The sequence below is a fragment of the Phyllobates terribilis genome, unplaced genomic scaffold (assembly GCF_046119375.1).
Source record: "Phyllobates terribilis strain yellow unplaced genomic scaffold, ASM4611937v1 Scaffold_5__5_contigs__length_657084704, whole genome shotgun sequence".
NCBI classification, from domain to species: domain Eukaryota; kingdom Metazoa; phylum Chordata; class Amphibia; order Anura; family Dendrobatidae; genus Phyllobates; species Phyllobates terribilis.
Window position 1 is genome coordinate 151704308 of NW_027362765.1, and position 26343 is coordinate 151730650.

The 26343-nt window shown below is 43.7% G+C and overlaps 2 protein-coding genes across 3 annotated transcripts in view; one reads left to right on the forward strand and one right to left on the reverse strand.

The window, feature by feature from the left end:
• CCDC43 (coiled-coil domain containing 43) overlaps positions 1-17178 on the reverse strand; it is a 41074-nt gene extending 23896 nt beyond the window's left edge. The window contains exons 1-2 of one of the 2 annotated variants that reach the window (XM_073683214.1): positions 16932-17178; positions 13003-13090 (exon numbers count right to left, since the gene is read on the reverse strand). In XM_073683214.1, the coding sequence (XP_073539315.1) occupies positions 13003-13090; positions 16932-17111 (268 nt within the window). In that variant the 5' untranslated portion in view covers positions 17112-17178. Of the gene's footprint in view, positions 1-13002; positions 13091-13250; positions 13344-16931 lie in introns of those variants that run through there. The other variant, XM_073683215.1, reaches the window with a different exon arrangement.
• DBF4B (DBF4B-CDC7 kinase regulatory subunit) overlaps positions 17172-26343 on the forward strand; it is a 43207-nt gene continuing 34035 nt past the window's right edge. The window contains exons 1-6 of the mRNA XM_073681557.1: positions 17172-17311; positions 17755-17787; positions 21900-22033; positions 22536-22670; positions 25575-25628; positions 25714-25721. Coding sequence (XP_073537658.1) covers positions 17760-17787; positions 21900-22033; positions 22536-22670; positions 25575-25628; positions 25714-25721 — 359 coding nt within the window. The 5' untranslated portion in view covers positions 17172-17311; positions 17755-17759. The remainder of the gene's footprint in view (positions 17312-17754; positions 17788-21899; positions 22034-22535; positions 22671-25574; positions 25629-25713; positions 25722-26343) is intronic.

The following is a 26343-nucleotide window of genomic DNA, read 5'->3' on the forward strand; positions in this document are numbered from 1 at the left end:
GGCGATGTAAAAATTCTAAATTTGCACCAAATGCATCAAACAGCATGAACCACTGTGATAAATCTGGGGCATTTTAAGACAGTAGCTTTAATGCATCCTCTACATATTGGTACTGCCAGTCACCCACCTATCCTGCATAACCAAATTGCAGGATCAAAAAATATCAATGAAATCAACGTCAACATTTCCCAACTCTATGATGACGATATGCCCCATTAGTGCTGGTGGGCAGCTTCTCAAATTAGACATATTGAGAATCGTATTATGTAGTAATTCAATCTTGATAAAAGTGGTTTATCTAAGGGGACTTGGTGCAAGTTCCCACAGGATATTTCCACTCTGGACCTAAAAATGGTGCCTTAAAGAGTTACAAAACTATTTATATTTATAAACTATTATATTTATAATCAAATCAGCCTTAGCAAACATATGAATCTTTGTAATCTACGCCATCACCTTATTTTGCTTCCTTCAGACACCATGCTGAAAGTGGTGTTTTATTTGCCTAGTCCATTCTCTTTCAGAAGCAGCTTTGAACTGCTGCTCTAGTAGGAATCTCTACTCAAAGGCTGTGTGCACACTGTTCGTTTTTGCAGCGTTTTTTCTGGGAGGAAATGGGCCAAAAACGCAAGGGAATCCTTGTGCCAGCTAATGCAATAACAATCCTGAAGTGCTGTGCACATGATCAGGAATTTTCCTGTTAGGATTGTCATTGCGTTTAAATCTGCAGCATGTCAATTCTTTGTGCGTTTTGTCACCCATTGACTTGAATTAAGTCAGTCAAATCTGCAGCAAAAACGCAGGTATAAAGATATTTGCAGATTAGCTGCGGATGTTTGCTGCATATTTGACTGACTCAATTCAAGTCAATGAGTCAAAAACGCACAAAGAATCGCCTGCGGGAGACAACTCCTCCCATCATCCTACAGCCATTCCCACTGATAATAGCGAAAGCAGGCACAGCTGAGGAGAGAAATAGTTTCTTCAGCCAGCGCCTGTGCCTTCTTGTAAAAAGTTAAAGAAATTGCTATTAAAATAAAAACACTGCATACTCACCTACGCTGTCATGCTGATGTCCCACGGCGATCCGATCACCCGGCTGCACTCTAGACACTGACTGGTATTTAATCGCTCCCGGCAGTGTACAGCGCTGAGCTGACAGGACTGAGGTCACTGGAGTTCAATCAGCTGAGAGTCTCACCTACAGCACCAGTGCTGCTTGAGAATTTTCTCACACATCATCAGCTGATCGAACTCTAGTGACCTCCATCCCGGCAGCTCAACTATACACTGACAGGAGTGATTATACTCCTATCAGTGTATAGAGTGCTCTACAACAGTCACACCAGTGATTGGTGATGTGACCCAGATCGTCGTGGGACACTGGATGTTGTCATCACGGTGGACAGGTGAGGGATATGGATGGAGATAGATATACAGTACAGGCCAAACGTTTGGACACACCTTCTCATTTAAAGATTTTTTTGTATTTTCATGACTATGAAAATTGTACATTCACACTGAAGGCATCAAAACTATGAATTAACACATGTGGAATTATATACTTAACAAAAAAGTGTGAAACAACTGAAAATATGTCTTATATTCTAGGTTCTTCAAAGTAGCCACCTTTTGCTTTGATGACTGCTTTGCACACTCTTGGCATTCTCTTGATGAGCTTCAAGAGGTAGTCACCGGAAATGGTTTTCACTTCACAGGTGTACCCTGTCAGGTTTAACACTAGGACTACTGGACTCGTGACCCCGCCTAGAACTACTGAAAGGAGTCATTTTGACTCCTTGCTTGTTTTCGTTTATTTTTAGAGTTTCATTTGTGGTTATTTATTAATAATTATATTTTTTGTAATGTATTATTATTGTGAGATCCAACAGTAATGCTTTTGATTGTTTTTTTCTGCTTTTCTTATTTTTCTACAGAAAATAACAATAATTATAATAGACGTTTTTCAAACATTTTTTTTTATTCAAGTGCACACATATAAACAACAACTGAAGAACAAAAAGCAGAGAAAATGTAGGTGGAGGAGCATAAAAATGAAAATATGGCGCAGAATTCACCTTCTAAACATTTGGTGTTTCGCATTTTAGGCATTGCCTTTGATTTATGGCAGTACATTGCCCACACAAAGACTTACCACAAGTCTTACAATTTCCGACAGATCTATTTTTCTTGCACTTTTCTTTGATCTGGCAAAATTTTGTTTGAACCATCACTTCTGAGCATGTAGAAACTTGGGACGTGGAACCCTTTTCCCTATCTGTGACATAAGGACCACTCAACTCTCTCACAAGCGTTTGCAAAAATGCCTTGCGTGACAATTTTTGGTGGGTAATCTCCTTGAATATTATCCATGCATTTATACCCGCAAAGTCTAAGGCATTTTCAAATGCATGAACAGGCCATCTCCTTGTGCATGTTCGTGTGGTATATTTTCGTGCCATCTGATCCACTACATCTACTCCATATTTTGTTTCATTGTAAAACTTTACCGTTTCTGGAGTTTTTTTTAGCGGAATCAGACGCAACAACATCTGGATGGACGGAACTCAAAATGACAACATTTTTGTTGGGCTTTCCTTGATATACTGTAAGTGTAAAATTGTCTTCATTTCTAAACACTTTTTTTTTTTTTAAACCAATTATTTTTATTTAGGTTTCAAAAATTTTACAGCAAACAGTTATCAATATACATATAACAATTCACATAACGTGTAATAATACAGTCAAAACCCTCTCCCCCCTCCCCCCTCCCGCCAATACTCCTTATGCCGGGCATACCTGGGAACATTGACAATCATATTACCGCCATCCATGCGGACCATATTTTCCCAAAAGTTCTCTCTCCATGCCTCCGCCTATAAATGCTTTCCTCTAAATGCATTACCGTACGTGTCTGAGCAATAAATTCCCTCCTAGTGGGGGGGTTCCGAATCTGTCCATTTTCGTGCTATTAGTTTGCGTGCCACATATAGCAATCGCGCTATCGCCACTTTGTAATGTTCTGAGACAGGTATTCCATCCACCTCCCCCAAAACACACAGCACCGGGTTTCTGTCAATTGTACATGTATAAGCCCTCTCAATTTTGCTGACAACGAACAACCAATAAGCCACCAAGCGTGGGCATGACCATAGCATGTGTAGCAGTCCGGCCTGGTCCGTGCCACATCTAGGGCAATTGGAATCTCCCCTCAAGCTCGCCTTGTACAGGCGCAGCGGTGTTTTGTATGTCCTATATATTATGTATAATTGGGAAATCCGTGCCTGCTCGCTTAAAGAGATCTTCGGGACATATTCTAGAATCGCCTCCCATTGTTCTGTTGTGAGGGTACCCACCTCCCTTTCCCATTTACTCTTTGCAATGAGGTGATTCCCCCCCAGATAGGAGTGCAGTAGGTCATGATATAAGCTCGATATGACTCCCCTCGTCCCTCCCTTCATACACACAAAGTCTAGTACAATGTCACCCTGAACCGTCATGTCTCCCAATCCACACTGTGCCCTCCAAGCATGTCGAAGCCTATAGTATTGAAATCCCCATACCAAAGGCAAATCAAATTCTTCTCTCAATTTCTCAAAGGTCTTCAGGTCCATTCCACTCTGCAGCTGGCACACATATCTCACTCCTTGCGCCTTCCAATTGCCCATTTGACACAGCTTATTAAGTTCCGGCAGATGTTCATTGCCCAACACCGGTGAGTACTTAGTCAGCCCGTCCACCCCCCTGATCTTTTTAATAGTGTCCCATACCTTCTGAGTCAAGCCTAAGGTAGGATATATTGCTCCCAATTTCTTAAAGGTACCATCCTCTAACGCCTGGACCAGTGGGCGTCTCCCCGACACATGTACCAGCACCCGGCAAGCTGCCCCTCCACAATCGGGCTCTCTCCATCCCCTGACATGCTGGCCTTGTACTCCCAAGAAATAGACCCAGGGATTGGGAGCGGCCAATCCTCCCTCCTCCTTCCCATTTTGCAGCGTTCCCAATTTAATCCTTGCCTGCCTCTTGCCCCATATCAAGGATCTGAAGATAGAATCAATACCCTGAAACCGTTTTTTTGGTAGCCATATCGGTGAGTTGTGCAAAACGTACATTAGTTGTGGCATAAGGACCATCTTAATCAGGTTAGTTCTACCCGTCACCGTCAAAGCCAATTGGCACCATGCGCCTATTTTCTTTTTAAATTTCTCTAGCAGAGGAACTAAATTCAGATCCGTGAATCGTGTCAATGGAAGCGCCACCCATATCCCAAGGTATTTAAATTGTGAAACCAGCTGGAGCTGCTTCCCCCTCTCATCTATCTCCTCCGCTTTTATTGGTCTATCTACAGCCATGACATAAGACTTGTGCCAGTTTATCTCCAGTCCCGAAATGCTCCCAAATTGTTTAATTACATCCATCGTGCACCCCAATGTCTCTCCTGCATTTTCCAGAAATAACAGGAAGTCATCGGCATACAGTGATATTTTTTCTTCCAGCCTCCCAAATTTAAATCCGACCACTCCTCTCTCAGCTCTTATTTTGGCCGCCAGGGGCTCCACTGCCACCGCAAACAATAGCGGGGACAGCGGGCACCCCTGCCTTGTGCCCCTATGTAAGTCAAACATCCCGGACCGTTCACCATTCACCTTAACTACCGCCCTTGGGGATGAGTACAATAACTTCACCCAGGCCATGAATGCGGGGCCAAATCCCATTATTTCCATGATTTTCCATAAATATTCCCATTCCACGCTATCAAATGCTTTCCTAGCGTCCAACGACATCACTATTCTCCCGCCACCATTATCAGCAGGCAGCTGCATATTAAGAAATAATCTTCTCAAGTTAACAGCCGTGGAGCGGTTGGGCATAAAGCCCGACTGGTCCTCGTGAATAACAGTATGTGCAACCCCGGTGAGCCGGGTGGCCAGGATCTTAGCGAGTATTTTGACATCCGTTGTCAACAACGATATGGGCCTATACGACTCCGCATCCATGGGGTCTTTCCCCTCCTTTGGCAGAACCACTATCACCGCTTCCTCCATTGATCTCGGTAACGCCCCCTTCTCCAAAGCCTCATCAAACACAGATTTCAATTTTGGGGCTAGCAGTTCCACCAGCTCCCTGTACACCTCCCCAGGTAGACCATCAGCACCCGGTGATTTGTTATTGGGTATAGACAGAATTGCACATTCCACCTCCTCCACACTCACAGGTTCATCCAACCTTAACCTATCTTCCTCAGACAATTTAGACAGTGAGATGCCCTCCAAGAATTCCTCTACGGCCCCCTCTGTGTCCCGTACTCTTGAATTGTACAGTGCCATGTAATATTCCTTAAAGACCTCCAATATGTCCTTTGTGTCTGTCAGAGTCGTCCCCGCTTGGTCTCTCAACCTGTACACCCTGGAAGACTCCCCTCTGTGCCGCAGATATCACCGCCAACAAGCGACCCACTCTCTCTCCATCCTCAAAGAATTGGGCTTGCTGAAATGCCCTTTTCCTCTCGGCTTGCATCATGTGCAGTTTATTAACTGCCTCCTGTGCCAATTTTAGTCTATTGTGAGCTACACTCGTTGGCGCCAAAATCATGTCTGCCTCTGCCCTTGTCAAGTCATCCTTTATTTGTTGATCTGCCAATTTAGTTTTGGTCTTACACCGTGAGATCTCACTTATAAAGAGTCCCCTCGTAAATGCCTTCATAGCCTCCCACACCACTGTAGCCTCAGCACTCCCTTCATTAACTTGGAAGAAGTGCTCTAGTTCTTTGGTTATGCCACCCATATCCACCACTTTAAGCCACGTCGGGTGAAGACGCCAACCTCCCCTCTGACCCTGAGCAGATCCCACTAGAAGCGTGACAACCATAGGACTATGATCCGATAGAGTCCTCTGTAGGTATTCCACCTCCCCCACCATCCCATCCATAGCAGTATCCCCAAAAGCCAGGTCTATCCTTGACAGTGTTCCGTGTGTAGCCGAGTGACACGAGAAGGTCCTCTTACCCTCATTTCGTACTCTCCACAGATCCACCAGCCCCAGCTCCCCCACGTAGGTGCCAAATGCAGTCATTCCGTCCCGTCCAGCTTCCATACCTGCCGGACGTACTTTATCCCAGTAATCATTCAGGGTGTTGTTAACATCTCCCATAATCAACATCGGAGCCTCCCCCCATCTGGCCGTCAAGTCCATTACTGCTTGAAGTTCCTTTTTAGAATAAGGTGGAGGGATATATAAAGCCACTAAAATCATTTTGTGTCCATACAACCTGCACGCAATACATACATACTGCCCTTCACTGTCTACTTGCACCGCCAGCTCTTCATAATGAGCGTTTTTGTGTATTAGGACTGACACCCCCCTGGAGTACGAGGAATAAGTAGAATGATATGTCTTTAACATCCACCCTCTCGATAGCCAGTGCCTAGTATCTCTAGTGAGATGGGTCTCCTGTAAGCACGCAATCATAGGATCACAAGATCTGATGTGATTCAGAACTGCTGCCCTCTTAATCCTGTCAGATATACCACGTACATTCCAACTTAAAATCCGAACCGTACGGTTACTCATTGTGCATTAGAAAAAACAATCCACCATCATCAAGTAACATCTTTCCATTTTGTTCCCCAGCATACCAGGTCAAACAGCATAAGCAACCCCATTTTCCCGCAAATCCAACCCATCCACCTCCCCCTCCCTCCCGCCACCCCCTCCCCCTCCCTCTCCCTCTCCCTCCCCCCACCCTTCTCTTGTCACTCTCTTCCCAACGTGAGAGTGGGAGCTCAAAGAACCTGAGCAACATCGTAGTATACCGCATATCAACATGCGCCGTGTCCTCCTCCAGCATTGGCAGTCTCTCCACCACATAATCAATAGTATGCATAGTCCCGAACCATTAATCAAACAAATTAACTATAAAACGTAGATCCCAGCGGGGGTTTCTCCCCCTCCTCTGCGGTTTCGCAGAGCAATGTAGAACCACAACCCTGTCCAGTAGTCAGGATAGCAGGGTCGTGTATTCACCGTGCCGAGTCCTCAGCTTCTCTCAATTTGCTCCGGTTCCGCTCCAACCACGAAGCGGCCTCTACCGGTGACGGGAAAAAATTGACCTTTCCAAAGGCTTCCACTCTTAATTTAGCAGGATAAATTGTAGAGTATTTCACATTCAAAGAGCGGAGCTGTTTCTTCACTTCACCATACCGTAGCCGCAGCTTTTGCACCTCAGCCGAGTAATCCGGGTATATTTCAATGCGTTTGCCCTCCAGGGTGAGATCTGTCAATTTTCTGGCCTTACGTAAAATAGTGTCCCGGTCTCTGCAGTTCAGGATTCTGGCTAACATCGTACGAGGGCCCTCTCCAGGCACTGGGGGTCTCATGGGCACACTCCACAGCAAACACCCTCGACAGGATATTAGACCCAAACTTTCCCAGCAGCCAGGTTTCAACAAAGGTCGTGGGGTCAGCACCCTCAGCTCTTTCAGGGATGCCCACAATACGCAAATTGTTCCTGCGTGACCGGTTTTCCAGGTCATCGTTTTTATTAGCCACTACCGTGATCCTCTGAGTGTGCTGTTGTTGCGTCTTTTGCACTGAGGTTAAATGATCTTCTGTTACGCCAACTCTGCCCTCCACCTCAGTCAATCTGGCTGTAACTTTCTGCATAGAAGCCTCAATGCCTCCCATGTCGGCTTTCAGACCATTCACCTGCTTTGTCAGAGCAGTTAAAGCAGTCTTGCAGTATAAGACAGCCTGGAATACATCTCGCAGAGTCGGCTCTGCCTCATCTGAACTTTCAGCTGCCAGCACAGTGTCACCATCCCCCTCCTCCTGCTGTACATTATGTAGCACAGGCATCTCCTCACCGTCTTCCTCCTCATCTCCATGCTTCTCACTGCCTTCACTTCCTTCTTCATCTGCCTCCATGCCCCTCGCATACCTGTGCAGCCGTGCTGAAGCCTCCAGCCTCCGTGCATAGGCTGTGTTCCTCCTTCCCGCCTCTTCCTCTGTCTCGGTGCCATCTTGGGCTGAGGCACTGCTGCAGGCCCCGGCATCCTTCTGCCTTTTGCGGCCCATGTTGGTCTCTCTGAGTCTGGCAGAAGCTCGCCTCTGACTCCCGGGACCCTCAGACAGCAGTTCCTGATAAGGGATTTGGCTGATTCGGGCTCTGTGCAGGATAATTGAAGCTAATGGTGGTGGAGAGGCACTGCCACCCGACCTCTCACATCAAGAGCTAGGCCACGCCCCCCATTTCTAAACACTTTAGTGTTGTACAATTCCTCTTTCATGGATTTTATTTCTTTAGGCACTTCTCGCCTTATCTTGTTCAGTGTTCCCACGATGGTTGTTCCTTTGCTTTTTAGCTGTTTAGCTAATTTTACTGAAGTAAAATAATTATCGGTTGTAACATTGCGACCTTTTTTCAAAAACGGGTCCAATAACTTCATTACCACATGGTCAGCTAAACGGTCCTCAGCACGGCGTGTGTCATCTTTGCCTAGATAAGGGAAGCCATTTGCCAGATATTTGCTCCTCTTATCAACAGCTAGCCAATATTTGTGGCCATATTTATCTGGTTTGGAAGGCATGTACTGCGTGAATGGACACCTAGTTTTGCTTGGGAAAAGTTGCTCATCCACCGTTATGTATGGGTCAGGTTTGTAACACGCAATACAATTTTCAATAAACCTGTCCCAAAAATAGAGCAAACTTGTCCGTTTGCAGTCTCTCCGATCGAGTAGATTTCTCATCAAATCTGAGAAACCTCATAATTTCAACAAAGCGGTCCCTAGACATTGTCGCTTTGCAAAACGGTATTCCCCAGTCATTACACCAAATACTGCTAATCGAGTGACGGTTCGTGCCAGATATTCCACGAGCATAGAATATCGCAATGAATGCATCTAGCTCCTCATCAGATAGAGTTTGTTCAGCATTACACAGTAATACAAGCAGGTAAAACACAAGGAAAATGTGAAAAGTTGACATGTAAATTGAACTACATCTATATGAACATCAGGGTAAATAAGACAGAGTGAAAAAATTATGCACAAAACTTTATAGCAACATTTAGTGACAAAAGGACCTCAAAATATAGTAGGGAGTCAAAATGACTCCCTTCAGTAGTTCTTGGTAAATTTTGAAAAAAACGCGCAAATTTTTCACCAAAATTATTTATTCTCACAAAATCTTTTTTCACATCATATTTGAGGAAAAGTCACAGAGTTTCAAGCCGGAATTCTGAAAAATGTAGTCACAGAAGAGAAATAAAAAACGAAAGGAGTCAAAATGACTCCATCAGTAGTTCTAGTGTTAATAAGTGGGATTTCTTGCCTTATAAATGGGGTTGGGACCATCAGTTGTGTTGTGCAGAAGTCAGGTGGATACACAGCTGATAGTCCTACTGAATAGACTGTTAGAATTTGTATTATGGCAAGAAAAAAGCAGCTAAGTAAAGAAAAACGAGTGGCCATCATTACTTTAAGAAATGAAGGTCAGTCAGTCCGAAAAATTGGGAAAACTTTGAAAGTGTCCCCAAGTGCAGTTGCAAAAACCATCAAGCGCTACAAAGAAACTGGCTCACATGAGGACCGCCCCAGGAAAGGAAGACCAAGAGTCACCTCTGCTTCTGAGGATAAGTTTATCCAAGTCACCAGCCTCAGAAATCACAGGTTAACAGCAGCTCAGATTAGAGACCAGGTCAACGCCACACAGAGTTCTAGCAGCAGACACATCTCTACAACTGTTAAGAGGAAACTTTGTGCAGCAGGCCTTCATGGTAAAATAGCTGCTAGGAAACCACTGCTAAGGACAGACAACAAGCAGAAGAGACTTGTTTGGGCTAAAGAAAACAAGGAATGGACATTAGACCAGTGGAAATCTGTGCTTTGGTCTGATGGGTCCAAATTTGAGATCTTTGGTTCCAACCCACGTGTCTTTGTGCGACACAGAAAAGGTGAACGGATGGACTCTACATGCCTGGTTCCCACCGTGAAGCATGGAGGAGGAGGTGTGATGGTGTGGGGGTGCTTTGCTGGTGACACTGTTGGGGATTTATTCAAAATTGAAGGCATACTGAACCAGCATGGCTACCACAGCATCTTGCAGCGGCATGCTATTCCATCCGGTTTGCATTTAGTTGGACCATCATTTATTTTTCAACAGGACAATGACTCCAAACACACCTCCAGGCTGTGTAAGGGCTATTTGACCAAGAGGGAGAGTGATGGGGTGCTACGCCAGATGACCTGGCCTCCACAGTCACCAGACCTGAACCCAATCGAGATGGTTTGGGGTGAGCGGGACCGCAGAGTGAAGGCAAAAGGGCCAACAAGTGCTAAGCGTCTCTGGGAACTCCTTCAAGATTGTTGGAAGACCATTTCCGGTGACTACCTCTTGAAGCTCATCAAGAGAATGCCAAGAGTGTGCAAAGCAGTCATCAAAGCAAAAGGTGGCTACTTTGAAGAACCTAGAATATAAGACATATTTTCAGTTGTTTCACACTTTTTTGTTAAGTATATAATTCCACATGTGTTAATTCATAGTTTTGATGCCTTCAGTGTGAATGTACAATTTTCATAGTCAAGAAAATACAGAAAAATCTTTAAATGAGAAGGTGTGTCCAAACTGTATATATGTATATATTTTTTTTTATACAGGTAACAATGGCGTTTGTATACTCACCTGTGTTTTTTATTTTTAAATAAATGATTAAAACGATGTGGACTTTTATTTCAAATAAAGTATTTTTTTCAGGCCGTGTGTTTATTTAAAAACCTTTACTATGGGGTTAGTAATGGGGGCGTCTTATGGACTCCCTCCATTACTAATCTGGGCTTCATGTCAGCTGCTTCATGTCACAAGGCTGACATGAACCCTAACCCTATTACCCAACTTGTCACTGCACCAGGGCAAATGGGGAAAACGGAGGCCAAGAGCCAGATTCAGCACATCTTATGGATGCGCCAGTTCTGGGGCTGCTGAGAGCTGATATTATTAGCTTCGGAGGGGACTACGATCCATGGCCCCTTCCCTGGCTATTAATATCAGCCCGCATCTGTCTGCCTAGATTTTATAGGAGGACCCTACGTCAATTTTTTTGGGGGGTCCCCTGTAATCTAGCCAGTAAAAGCGAAGAAAACAGCTGTGGGCTGTTCTTAATAGCCAGGGAACATTTTTGGGCTAATGTCCCCTTCCCTGGCTAGTAACATCAGCCCCCAGTGGTTGGCTTTCCCTCTGCTGGTTATGAAAATGATGCGGGAGCCCACGCCATATTTTTAATTTAAGGGTATGTGCCCACGATCCAGACGTAGCAGCGCTTTGGACGCAGCATATTTTTGCTGTGTTCTCTTGAATGCAGGTAAATCTATATGTGTTCACTGAACCATGCGTATTTACCGCATTCAATACATTCTAGTGGTCAAATTTCTGTTGCGGAGACTTGCGAATCCAGAAGAGAAATTGACATGCTGCGGTCCTGAAAGACGCGCCCGCATGTCAGTGTTCACAGGTAATCTGCAGCCTCAGATGCACGCACAGTGGACATGAGATTTCTAGTAATACCATCCAGTATGCTTTAACATCTGGACGCTGCGGATCTGACGCTGCATAAATGCGCAGCGTCAAACCAACAGCATTTCCTGATTATGGGCATGTACCCAAACTCACCTGCAGCATGTCAATTTCTGTAGCGGAAACGCTAATCTCCGCTGCAGATTTTGATCAACTGAAATGTCATTACATGCAGTGGATTCGCATGTACTGACAACAGAAGTGCAGCATTAGGAGTAATGGGATTAGGCATCGCTGACATTTAACCCCAGCTTTCGTAATGAAGCGGTGTCGGCCAGACACCTTCATTACTAAGTAAACAGTTAAATAAACACACACACCGAGTGTAAAACACTTTATTTGAAATACAACAGACACATTCTTTAGTCATTTAAATTAACCAATATACTCACCCCAGGACCGACGGCAATCCAAGGGTTAAAGCGATGTCCCACATTTCTTTTTTCCAATATCTTTATTTAGCTCCAAAAACACATCCAATCACGCACCAAAATCTGCGTTTTTGCCGCCAAGAGATGCAGAAACCTTGCAGACATTTCTAAAGGCAAATACTGAACGTGCACATATAGCCTAACACTCACTGCCTGACCATGGGGGAATGGAGCAGAGTGTTTGTAAATAGTGTTTGAGTACGGATTCTTGCTAGCATAGCAGTTCAAATGAGTGTGAACTAGGTTTGTAAAACAGCATTTTAAGCATGCTGTTTGGGAGAAAAGGAAGCAAATTAATGTAATGGAATATATTGCAAAGATTCATAACTTGACAAATGCTGACCAGTAAAAAAAAAAAAAAAAAAAAAAAGTTTAGTTACACATTTCACTCTATGCAATGGATGAAATCAGCCACATAAATTGAGATGTTGCACAACCAAAGGGTTGGTTAATTTACGCTTCAGGCAATGTAGCGCATATATGACATTTCTTAAAGCGCTAGAACTGTTAAACAAAGCAGATTTTCTATCTGGAAAATCCGCTGCATTTGCACCTGATGGGAATTTATCCAAAGGGATTGTCCGGGCTTTTCATATTGCTGATCTGTCCTGAGGAGCGCTGTACCTCAACTCTAACTCTCTTCAATAGGAACTGAATTGCAGCTCCTGGTATAAGGATAGGTCATCAATACCTCAGGTCTGAACCCACCCCTTTAGCTTAATTGCGGAACCTGTTAACAATCAAATAATTATTGTGGCCTATTGACTCTCCTATCCCAAATCATGTCAAGGGAAAGATGGGTCAGGTATGGTGAATTTTGACACCTGATCCTTTTGGTAAAGCAGTAGATAAGGCGCTACCAGAAATGTCTGCCAGCAGCTCATCCCCTCACCCTCCACCAAAGAGAATACATACATGTACTCTCAGCCATTGCTTGGAATGGTCGGAGTAAGGGTTCAGATGAGAGTTACTAAGAGTGTGTCATATGGACGGTTACCACCTGCTTTAGCCAGGACTCTGGATGCCTTCTCGGCTTCACACCACTTGGTGACTATCTCTAGACAGACATCTTCTATGGAGTCTTCTTCCTGGTATATGAAAAAAAACAATATTGTCTGAATAATGTCCAGCAGGGGAGAAGAGTACTTCATAAGAGGATAACTTCTAATATAGAATAGCACTAATTTCTGCATTCTCCATTCAGATTAATGGGACAGCAGTAACCTTCATTACTAAAAGCTCTGTTACCTGTTCCAATGCTCGACAGAAGGAACGCTCATAGGAACACTCAATGCTGATCACTGTGTGAACATGCCCAGTGATCATCCATTATGATGACTGCTGTGACATGAGAAGAGGATGACTTCCTAGATCATCTGCTTGAGATTGTGTAAAGGGCCCTTGTGGAGGTGGGAATCGGTCATGTGATGATCATATTGGTGCATTGCTCCTTACAGTGCAGGAATCAACAGTGTGATCATTACAGGACAGACCCTTTGGATAGATGATAAAGGATTTGGCACAGAATATCAAGTTAAGGACATATTCATGAAGTGTTGTTGAACTTCTATAAAGTGAACCTCATCTGTCCTGTTTCATATCGTTGCTGAGTTAAAGATTAAGCATTTATAGCCGCACCAATGACCATTGCTCAGGTTCAACCTCAAGCAAGTCCCAATAATAGAAAACTGCAAAAACTTGTTATGGACATAACCCAAAGGTGACCTGTTAGCTGGTACTGGTATTATTTGCACACGTTGTGTTTTTGCCACGGAAAAAAAAAAATCAGCATTTTACTGTTCCAGCAAAGAGAATGGGATTTCTAAAACCTCATGAACACGTTGCTTATTTTTTCCTTGCAGATGTAAAGCACTTTCAGATCTGCATCGTGTCAGTTCTTTCAGTGTTTTTTTATGCAGCGTTTTTCCTGCAGAAATGTCTGCAGCAAACACTTAACGTGTGCACATGCCCTTGGATTGAACAAATGGCCAAATTTATAGGGCATGTTCCCACGAGGTGGATATGCAGCAGATCAAAAATATTTTCAGAATGCGTCCTTTCAATCAACCTACGAAAATGTTAGTGCATGCCCTCATCTCCCTCCTTGACTACTGCAATATCCTCCTCTGCGGCCTCCCTGCTAACACTCTCGCACCTCTCCAGTCCGTACTTAACTCTGCTGCCTGACTAATCCACCTCTATTCTCTGCATATCCCTTGATTGGCTCCCAATTCCCCAATGTATTCAGTTCAAACTATGACCGTTGATCTACAAAGCCGTCCAAAAATCTGTCTTTCTCCGAACTGATCTCCCAATCTTCCAACATGTAATCTCTGGTCCTCCCAAGACCTCCTTCTCTCCTCCACACTTATACGTTCCTCACCCAAATCACCTCCAATCTCCAGAGTATCCCCCACCCTCTGGAATTCTGTGCCCCAACATGTTCGATTATCCATCACACTCGGAACTTGAAAACCCATCTCTTGAAGAAAGCTTACAATAACCCAACTCACTACTACAATCGGAGGTGCCGCAACCCCACAACCTACTATTTCCTTCCCCATTATCATGTAGACTGCAAGCCCACAGGGGCAAGGTCCTCTCCTTTCTGTGCCAGTCTATCATTTGTATGTAACCCCTTCTCATGTACAGGAGCAGTGCTCAAAAAATAATCTTGTGCTGTGGATTTATGCGCAGAAGATCCACTGAATATTACAGTGCCAATGATGTGAAGGAGTTTGTACAAAATTGTTGGTCTGTGTGGATTCCTGCCGCGAATGTCACCATGCAAAAGGTGAAAACGTAAGTCACGTCTGCAATAATCTGCTGTAGATACCTTAAGTGGGACAGTCCCCCTTTCCTTTCTACCAGTTGTGCTAAATCTCCCTCACAGTACCAAGGACTATAAATGCCACCCACACCTATGACTGGTAGTGTAAGTAGAACCATGTTCACACTTGTGTTTGCAGAATTCTGGTTTTGAAAACAGACTTGGGCTATATGCACGTGTCCAGTAATCTAGGCTATGGCCTCACTGTCAGTATTTGGTCAGTATTTTACATCGGTATTTGTAAGCCAAAACCAGAAGTGGTGACGTGTTTCTATTATACTTTTCCTCTGATTGTTCCATTTCTGGTTTTGACTTACAAATACTGATATAAAATACTGATCAAATACTGAGCACGTGACCGTAGCCTTAGAACAAATCCAGCAGCAATTGATACACACAACTTTTTTGTCTGCCTGAAGGTAAAAAAAATAAAAGATTTAAACAGTTTTTTTTTTTTTTTTTTAAACACTGAAGTCTATGGAAAATAGATTGGTTAATCAGCCATCCGTTTTTCTCCCATTTGAGAAGGATCCGATTTTTACTTACAGGATCAGTTTCCAATAGATGATTACTTGAAAGTTCACATGTCCAGTAGATGTTAAATATCTATTTTTCCACCTCCAGTAACCAAAAAACGGATGTTGCAAATGAGAGAAAAACAGATGGCTGATTAACGGATCCGTTTTCCATAGATTTCAATGTTAAAAAAACAGATGCAGCTGAAATCAGTTTCTATAAGGTAGACAAAATAGTTGTGTCTGCGTAACTTTGTCAGCGGATCGCTGCCGGATCTGTTCTAACAGGATTACTGGACATGTGAACGTAGCCTTACACAACTGATGCAAACAGAAGCAAGGGGGCTTCAAGTGATCATTATGGGGGCCGTCTGGGTCCTGTCACAGGTCTCATTTTTTAGAACTGTTCTACAATCAGACACAAAAGATCCCATTATAATCAATGCGACACATTCGTTCTGGAGATTAGTCCATTTGTCTGTGAGTGTAAACAGACCCCAGGCATGGAATGTGCAAACACAAGTGTGAACATAGCCTAAGGCTATGTGCCCACGATGCAGAAATGCTCTGGATTTTTCCTGAGCGTTTCTGCATCTCCCTGGCAGAAAAAAACGCATGCGGATTGTACATGCGTTTTTCCTGCTAGGGACAAGCGGATGTGAAGCGTTCTTCACATGCATTTCTGCATGCGGGTTGACAAGCGCTTTCCAAGCGATTTTAGCATCACTTGGAAAGTGCTTGACAACTTGGTCACACTATATAAATCCATGCAACCGGATTACATTTATACTCACCTTCTGATGGCCCCCGGTCTCCTTCTCCGGTCTTCCCGGTGTCTCGCAGTTGTGTAAAGGGACCTTCCATGACGTCATTTAGTCATGTGACAGGTCATGCGTCATGGCAGGTCCTTTTAGACCATCGCAAGCCGCCGGGGAACAGGACGCATCATACAGGACACTGTGGGCCATCAGAAGGTAAGTATAATGTGTTTTTTGTTTTTTTTTTACAGGTACTATGGTACCCGGGTCTGGATGAGAGTCTCCTCTTCTCCAGACCCGGGTACCAGCCGCACACTGAATCGCATGTAGTGATGTGGATATTATGTGATTAACTGCAAGTCAATGGCGGTGAAAACGCCACGATTCCGTAAAATAATTGGTAGTGCTGTGGATTTTTCCACAATGATAATCCGCAGCGGAAATTTCCACAGCATGTGCACAGCACATGCGGATTATCATTGGGGAACATGGCAGGCCTTCTACCAAGCGGTTTTTAAGAGTTTCTCCGGCGGAATTGCTGCTGCGGAAACGCTTAAAAAAAACACATCGTGGGCACACTGCCTAAGAATGAATGCTGGTACTTGTAGTGCTATTGGGGGCAGATCTTGTAAGGCCACCCTGAGCAGACCTCCATGTGGCAGGGTCGGGGGTCCAGTACTTCCTAATCAGGCTCCGGCACAGGCTGCTGCCCCAAGCCCACTCATCATTACCGCGCTGCTTTCCAATCTCAGGCTGTACAACTACAACTCCCAGCATTGCAGACACTAGTGTCACCGGCAGTCTACAGGCAGAGCCTCGACCTCACCAGGAAGGCGGACAGGATGCCTCTGAGCGCCTCGTCCCTCTCCTCGGCATTGTCCTCCTCGCGCAGCACCCCCTTAATGTAGGCCGGGTACACCTCCGGATCCATCCCCAGGGCCTCCAGCCGCTCGTCCAGCCATGACCCAAAATCACCGGCTACCACCTGCTCGCTGGGCGCCGCCATCTTCCATCCGAGCTGGGGTCCAACCCGAGGAGGCGGGGCTATGCGCGGTCGCAGTGCGCATGCGTTGTCTCTGATTCCGCTTAGTGTCTCGGTTTGGTCCTTACCGCTCCCCTTACGTGTTATGATCAGGCGGGAGTGACTAAATTTTAAATTCTGGATTTCAGAGAGAGGTCGACGCGGAGGAGACGCTGATAGAGCGGGTGAGTGGCGGCTTCCTTGAGGGGGAGATGGAGGACGGGGGCCCCCTAACCGAGGCCAAACTGAGTGATATTACCTGAGACTTCTGGGATCAGTAGGCTTACACGCTGGTCATACGTGGGTGATACAGAAATACTAATATCTAGTTTACGTGGGTGATACAGAAATACTAATATCTAGTTTACGTGGGTGATACAGAAATACTAATATCTAGTTTACAATAGACCCATAGCTCTTCCTGATACCTGCACTGAACATATCAGATATTTGCTGACTGTTTCCACTTTACAGTGACATCTATGGTGACATAACAACATCCTCACTATTCAGCCATTGGTTGGAGAGGGGCACAGCAGGCAAATAATGGGGGCTTACTAGAGAAAGGGGCATGTGATGGTGGTAACGAGGAGTACACGTTTATGTAGCTGGCTTTTCTCTCTCGCAGGTACAATGTCCATGCGGAGCCCGGTACCCTCCGGTATGTATCCTCCATCATTGTTACAGAAACCGTTATTATAGGACCTCGGTATATAGCAGCACCGATGGCGACACTACACATCACAAGACCACCTGCCTGACGCTGTGCTGCCAAACCGCTCCGACCCCTCCAGGCACAGATTCTACAAGACCTTCCCTGGCGTCCTGTGGCATCTGGCACCAAGATGTTACCAGATGATCCATGTCAGGATGGCTGTATAAACCTGATATTATAATGTGCATTTTATGAGTTACACAACCATTCTGACATGGATTACAAATATCAGCACACCAGTGTCATCAGGTCTAAGATTGTGTTAATATAATATGCTGTTTATATTGTAAAATCGGGTGATGGGTGAGCTCTAATTTGTGAGGCAGCATCTCCATGGACCTATTTCCCAGCCCATCCCCCGGATGCTCGTTCCGATTAAAATCTGGAATCTCATCACCCTTATTTTATTTATTTATTATGCTTCTATAGCGCCATTATATTCTGCAGTGCTTTACTGCTTTTATCATTCTGTGATTAAAGGGAACCTGTCAGCAGATACATACTGTCCAAACCATGTGCAGCATATATCAACCACTGGCTGTCGTATTCGTATCCCAGCCGTATATATAAACGCTGCTACCAGGGACTGAGCCGCACTATTGACTAGTCGTACAGGCAGGTCCCTGATGGCTTCTCCCCACCCGCTGATCATGATTGGCAAGCCTCTGTCTATACGCGCACGTAGGCAGAGGCTTGCCAGTCACTGTCAGTTGGCAGGGAAAAGCCACATGGGGAACTGCCTGTATGACTTGGCAATAGCACGGCTTGGCCCCCAACAGCTATTAAAGGTATGTTTTTCCATTGCTGGGTTACTACAGCCAGTAGCCGATACATGCTGCCCAAACAGTGTGCAGCATACAGTACAGACCAAAAGTTTGGACACACCTTCTAATTTAAAGATTTTTCTGTATTTTCATGACTATGAAAATTGTACATTCACACTGAAGGCATCAAAACTATGAATTAACACATGTGAAATTATATACTTAACAAAAAAGTGTGAAACAACTGAAAATATGTCTTATATTCTAGGTTCTTCAAAGTAGCCACCTTTTGCTTTGTTGACTGCTTTGTGCACTCTTGGCATTCTCTTGATGAGCTTCAAGAGGTAGTCACCGGAAATGGTCTTCCAACAATCTTGAAGGAGTTCCCAGAGATGCTTAGCACTTGTTGGCCCTTTTGCCTTCACTCTGCGGTCCAGCTCACCCCAAACCATCTCGATTGTGTTCAGGTCTAGTGACTGTGGAGGCCAGGTCATCTGGCGTAGCACCCCATCACTCTCCTTCTTGGTCAAATAGCCCTTACACAGCCTGGAGGTGTGTTTGAGGTCATTGTCCTGTTGAAAAATAAATGATGGTCCAACTAAACGCAAAACGGATGGAATAGCATGCCGCTGCAAGATGCTGTGGTAGCCATGCTGGTTCAGTATGCCTTCAATTTTGAATAAAACCCCAACAGTGTCACCAGCAAAGCACCCCCACACCATCACACCTCCTCCTCCATGCTTCACGGTGGGAACCAGGCATGTAGAGTCCATCCGTTCACCTTTTCTGCGTCGCACAAAGACACGGTGGTTGGAACCAAAGATCTCAACTTTGGACTCATCAGACCAAAGCACAGATTTCCACTGGTCTAATGTCCATTCCTTGTGTTCTTTAGTCCAAACAAGTCTCTTCTGCTTGTTGCCTGTCCTTAGCAGTGGTTACCTAGCAGCTATTTTACCATGAAGGCCTGCTGCACTAAGTCTCCTCTTAACAGTTGTTGTAGAGATGTGTCTGCTGCTAGAACTCTGTGTGGCATTGACCTGGTTTCTAATCTGAGCTGCTGTTAACTTGCAATTTCTGAGGCTGGTGACTCGGATAAACTTATCCTCAGAAGCAGAGGTGACTCTTGGTCTTCCTTTCCTGGGGCGGTCCTCATGTGAGCCAGTTTCTTTGTAGTGCTTGATGGGTTTTTGCAACTGCACTTGGGGACACTTTCAAAGTTTTCCCAATTTTTCGGACTGACTGACCTTCATTTCTTAAAGTAATGATGGCCACTCGTTTTTCTTTACTTAGCTGCTTTTTTCTTGCCATAATACAAATTCTAACAGTCTATTCAGTAGGACTATCAGCTGTGTATCCACCTGACTTCTGCACAACACAACTGATGGTCCCAACCCCATTTATAAGGCAAGAAATCCCACTTATTAAACCTGACAGGGCACACCTGTGAAGTGAAAACCATTTCCGGTGACTACCACTTGAAGCTCATCAAGAAAATACCAAGAGTGTGCAAAGCAGTCATCAAAGCAAAAGGTGGCTAATTTGAAGAACCTAGAATATAAGACATATTTTCAGTTGTTTCACACTTTTTTGTTAAATATATAATTCCACATGTGTTAATTCATAGTTTTGATGCCTTCAGTGTGAATGTACAAATTTCATAGTCATGAAAATACAGAAAAATCTTTAAATGAGAAGGTGTGTCCAAACTTTTGGTCTGTACTGTATATCAGCTGACAGGTTCCCTTTAATGCATACATGAACTCCACTATTGCTTTATATGTCAAAAACGTGAGGTACTTGGTTAACATTTTTTTAATAAGCATAAGTCATCCAACTCTTAATTACTTAAAGTTAGGGACCATCCATATTGAGGTCACCTTGTTGTGGTTTGATGTCTTTTACACTTTTAACAAAAAATGTCATCAGGCATGTATCAGATACTGGCTGCATGATTTCAGCTATATGTGTTTGACTCTAGAACGATGCGGATTATTCTAAAAGCCACCCACTGTCCTTGAGTGATGGGTCTCTTCCTGCATGCATGTATATGGACAGACATGCCACTGGCATGGAGAAGCCTCCAGGGATCCGACCAGTCTCCCGTGCGGCTTTGTCCCCTGCGGCTTCTAAAGTACACTTTCTCTCAAACGCTGCAGCTTTTCAGGGTCAAACACACATAACTGAAATCATACAGCCAGTGCCTGATGCATGCTGACCGATCCACTGGAAGCATGTGTCGGCTGTAAGGTTCCCTTTAAAGATGCATTCCCTTTAAAAAAATTAATGTTCTCTAAACCTGGGTGAATGTTAGAGTAGTGTTATTATACTTGTCTATCGCCATCTTCTCCGGTATGCAGCGTTACTCCGGTCCTCTTCTGAGTGATGTGACTGCTAATTGGATTCTCCCAATCACACTGCGCTTTATGTCTCAGCTAGAAGCCTCATTCTTCTGCTTCATAGACTTACACTGTAAAGCCACGGCCCCACTATCACTATTTGGCCAGTAGTCGGTCAGTATTTTTTTATCAGGAGTGGGAGCCAAAACCAAGTGAGGAACAATCAAAGAAAAGGTGTAATAGAAACAAGTCACCAATTCTGCATTTATCATCCACTCCTGGTTTTGGCTCCCACTCCTGAGAAAAACTACTGATTGAATACTGACCAAATACTGATAGTGGGGCCATGACCTAAAAGTGACATCCAGCTCACACACAGAGCGCTGTGTGATCCAGAGAGTCGGGAATTGCTGTTTCAGGACTAAAAAGGAGTGGAGCGGAGCTGGATACCAGAAAAGATGGTGATCGGTGAGTATGTTACCACACTTAGACTACACTACACTAACATTTAGGGCCCTTTAACATGGCAGTTTCTTCTATGTTCAGTGACCCAGTCGAGGCTCACGTCCGATCTCCTTCGTAAAATGATATTTTGGCGTTGCCACCTAGGGTGGAATTGACTATAATGGTGAAAACTGAATTCTCTTGTGCTCTGTGGTGCATCATTTTAGGTCGGATACACTTATTGGGGGAGGACAGATCACTGGTCATTACAGGCCCAAAGCTTGAAACGATTCTGATGACAGCAGGTCTCTTGCTAGATACTGATAGGTGCAATGTTGTGGACTGGATAAAACAATATCTGCATCCTTACATGTTCACCATTGCTGCACATAATGTCATTAGAATCGCTCTCATGCTTTGGGCCCATCACTTCTACTACCGCTCCATATTTACTGGTAAGGTTGGATGTTTGTGGTAACAGTACAGTCTTCACTTTTGCATTTGTGTTAAGGTCGACATGTGGAAAGAGGCCTGACGTTGGACAGAAGGAAAAGAATCAGCTTTACAGGAAAATCGTTCTACCTTGATCTTCCTCATAACAAACAGACACAACTCCTGACTAAAGCCATATGTAGCCTGAGTGGGGTGAGTAAAAGGGTCTCCATTCAGGAACATTGGTCGTCTGCATGTCCCTGTTAATATCTGTGGCTGATTTGACATCTGCATGTCCCATTGCTTTTATTCTGTAAGTTTCAATCAGTAAAGTGCAGATAGCAAGATAACAAACCTTTGCATTAGTGTGCTGTGTCACCATCTGTACAGACCATTTTACTTTATAGTAGATCTATTCTAAGTGGTTGTGCCTTCAGAGCTGAGATCTGCCGATGTGACCTGCTTGTTCGGTGTCACAGTTGGCCAATGTGACATTTGTTTCTCATATAGTCTTTTATGTCATGAGAAACAGTTGACAATCAGCAGAACTGTGAATACAGCAAGCTTTTTTTTTATATATATAAATTTAGATATAAACTGTAAAATAATTGTAAAAAACACCAAATTCCCTGCATTGGTCTGACGGTTGCTTACTAGATAACATTCCTGTAAACTGGAGAAAGTTGTCTTTCAACTAGGCACTTTTTTCTTACAGGTTATTGAGAGCTTTCTGAGCAGGGACGTCAACTACGTGGTGACTGGGAACAGAAAAGCTGCACATGTCGCTAATGGAGAGTCCAACGATAGAAAAGAGGGCACCTTCCAGCATCCGACTACAGAGAAAATAGAGGTCAGTCCTTGTTCACATGCTACAGCTTTTTCTTTTCTGTGCTTTTGCAGTATATAGATGTTGCATGGACATTAATGTGAACATCACCAATATATACAAAAAAGTATAACCACAAAGGATAAAGGAAAGTAAAAAATCTACATGTACTGGATCCACATTCTCCATTTGTAGAAATAATGAGACCGCACGTAATCAGTCTTGGTGTTTGATGCATGTATATAATGACACGACATCATATGTAACTAGAAGCATATCATCCTCAATATGTAGTCCGTCAATTTTGCGTAGCAGGTCCGAGGTATCCTGGGTAAATGAAAAAAGATTTTCCACCAAATTTCTAAGTTTACTATCGATATATTTGCATATATTTTCCATCATACCTCCTATTCCAGACACCATCGGCCTACCTGGTGGTGTAGTGGCGTTTTTGTGAACTTCGGGACGAAAGTATAGAGTGGGTACCACCGGATCAGGGACAGTGAGTGCTTGCTTCAATTCTTTTGCAATCTGGCCACTGTAATGCTCTTTATCCAAAATTTTATTAAGTGCCGTCCTAAAAGAAGAAAGTGGATTGTATGTACGTTTTTTTTTTTATAACATACCGAATTCTTCAGGTGACAATATGCTTCAGTTTCGTACATTTTGTGGCCAAACCACGATATTTCCACCCTTGTCCGCTGGCTCAATAAGGATGTCTTTCAATTTTTTTAAAAAAAATCAAACTCTGTCTTTCATCCAAAGTAAGGTTATCATTATAGATGGTTTTAGATATACAGTTGTGCTCAAGAGTTTACATACACCAGCAGAATTTTTCCTTTCTTGGCCTTGTTTCAGAGAATATGAATAACAAAAAACTTTTTCTTCACTCGTGGTTATCTTTTTAAATGTTTTCTCTTTTTAAATCTTAATGACAACGAAAAACATCCAATTGACCCCGATCAAAAGTTCACATACCCTGGTGATTTTGGCCTGATAACATGCACACAATTTGACACACATGGGTTTGAATGGCTACTAAAGGTAAAATCCTCACCTGTGACCTGTTTGCTTGTAATCAGTGTGTGTGCATAAAAGCTGAGTGAGTTTCTGGGATCCAGACAGACTCTTGCATCTTTCATCCAGCCACTGACGTTTCTGGATTGTGAGTCATGGGGAAAGCAAAAGAATTGTCAACGGATCTACGGGAAAAGGTAGTTGAACACAGGAAAGGGATATAAAAAAAAAATATCCAAGGAATTGATAATGCCTGTTAGCAGCGTTCAAACTCTGATTAACAAATGGAAAATCAGGGGCTCTGTTAAAACCAACCACGGTCAGGTAGACCGACAAGAATTTCGGCCACAACTGACAGGAAGATTGTTCGGGATACAAAGAAAAACCCACAAATAACATCAGCTGAAATTCAGGACTCTCTAAAAACTAGCTGTGTGGCTGTTTCAAGATGCACAATAAGGAGGCACTTGAAGAAAAATGGGCTGCATGGTCGAGTCGCGAGAAAACAGCTATTACTGTTCAAATGTCACAAAGAATCTCGCCTACAATACGCCAAACAGCACAGAGACAAGCCTCAAAACTTCTGGAACAAGGTAATTTGGAGTGATGAGACCAAAATTTAACTTTTTGGCCTCAACCATAAATGTTACATTTGGAGAGAGGTCAACAAGGCCTATGATGAAAGGAACACCATTCCTACAGTAAAGCTCGGAGGTGGATCGCTGATGTTTTGGGGATGTGTGAGCTACAAAGGCACAGGAAACTTGGTAAAAGTTGAAGGAAAGATGAATGCATCACATTATCAGCAAATACTGGAGGCATATTTGCACTCATCAGCCCGGAAGCTGCGCATGGGACGTACTTGGACGTTCCAACATGACGACGATCCCAAACACAAGGCCAAGTTGACCTGTCATTGGCTACTACTGAACAAAGTGAAGGTTCTGGAGTGGCCATCTCCGCTTCCTGACCGCAATATCATTGAGCCACTCTGGGGAGATCTCAAGCGCGCAGTTTATGCTAGACAGCCCAGGAATTTACATCAACTGGAGGCTTTTTGCCAAGAAGAATAGGCAGCTTTACCATCTGAGAAATTAAAGAAACTCATCCACAACTACCACAAAAGACTTCAAGCTGTCATTGATGTTAGAGGGGGCAATACACGGTATTAAGAACTGGGGTATGTGAACTTTTGATCATGGTCATTTGGATGTTTTTGGTTGTCATTAAGATTTAAAAAGAGAAAACACAGTAGTTTGACAATAAATGGCTTCACCCAACCAATAACCATGAGTGGAGAAAGTTTTTTTTTTGTTATCATTCATATTCTCTGAAACAAGGCCAAGAAAGGAAAAAATTCTGCCGGAGTATGTAAACTTTTGAGCACAACTGTATGTTCCAATTCACTAAAATTGTTGCCCCCTTGTGTGTATTCATGTTAATTGTTAACCTTTAATAAAGATGGTTATTTTAACTTTACTTATAGCCTTTATCCTTTGTGGTTCTACTTTTTTGTATATATTGGTGATGCATTATTCAATAGTATGGCCACGCCAGTTATTTGTTAATATGGGGATCTAATGATATTAGTATCACTTGATTAAATATTCTATGATTCTGGTATCTTTGATATTTATTATGTGAACCTACTGTTGCTGATTTTTGGTATTATGAATGAGAACATATCTGGTGTCCAGTGCATGTGACATACAAGCAGTTTATAGTGAGTAATGCATTTTCTCCACTGACTTCCATGTGGCCAAACATAATTTCGTAAAAGATACGATCCTGATTTTTACATATAGCAGGTTGTGATTATCCAACGGAATATTAAGCTACAGCTGATTCTCCGAAATATGACATTACATAGATTCCCAGCCTCTTCCTCATTTCTTTTTACCTTGTTTATAGAAAACGCCATACAGCCGGGGAAAGCAGCTGCTGAAGAAGGTTGTGCAGAGCCAGGTACGCACCTTACAATGATTGCACTCCATCCTACTCTACTTATGCCCATTCCTTAATGTCCTCTGTTTTCACGTGCTGCCCACAGCTCTCTTTGTGACATTGATACATCTCTGACCTCCATTGTAAAAAAATATTTACTACATGGTTGTCCTCTGTATAGAAAAGCAAAGCCTGCTGCACTTTTTTTTCCAGTTTTATTAATGGTATAAAAATTAACACTGTCTCGACAGTGGCCAAACGAGACTGTCTCCTGCAGAAGCTGCTAGCGTGTGTGCCAGGAGCGTTTTTTTGCTGTGCACATACTGAATTTTGTACAAGAACGCAGTGTGAATTTGGCCTTACTTTGCTCCATCCATGCTCTTCTGGGCAGCACGGTGGCTCGGTGGTTAGCACTGCAGCTTTTCAGCGCTGGGTTCAAATCCCACCAAGGACAACATCTGCAAGGGGTTTGTATGTTCTCCCCGTGTTTGTGTGGGTTTCCTCCCACACTCCAAAGACTGATAGGGAATCTATATTGTGAGCCCCAATGGGAACAGTGCCGATAATGTCTGTAAATTGTCTGAATTGTAAAGCGCTGCAAAATATGTTAGCGCTATATAAATAAAAACATTATTATTATAAATGTAGTGTGGTTTTTCTCTCTCTTTCTCTCTCTTTCTCTCTCTCTTTCTCTCTCTCTTTCTCTCTCTCTTCTCTCTCTCTCTTTCTCTCTCTC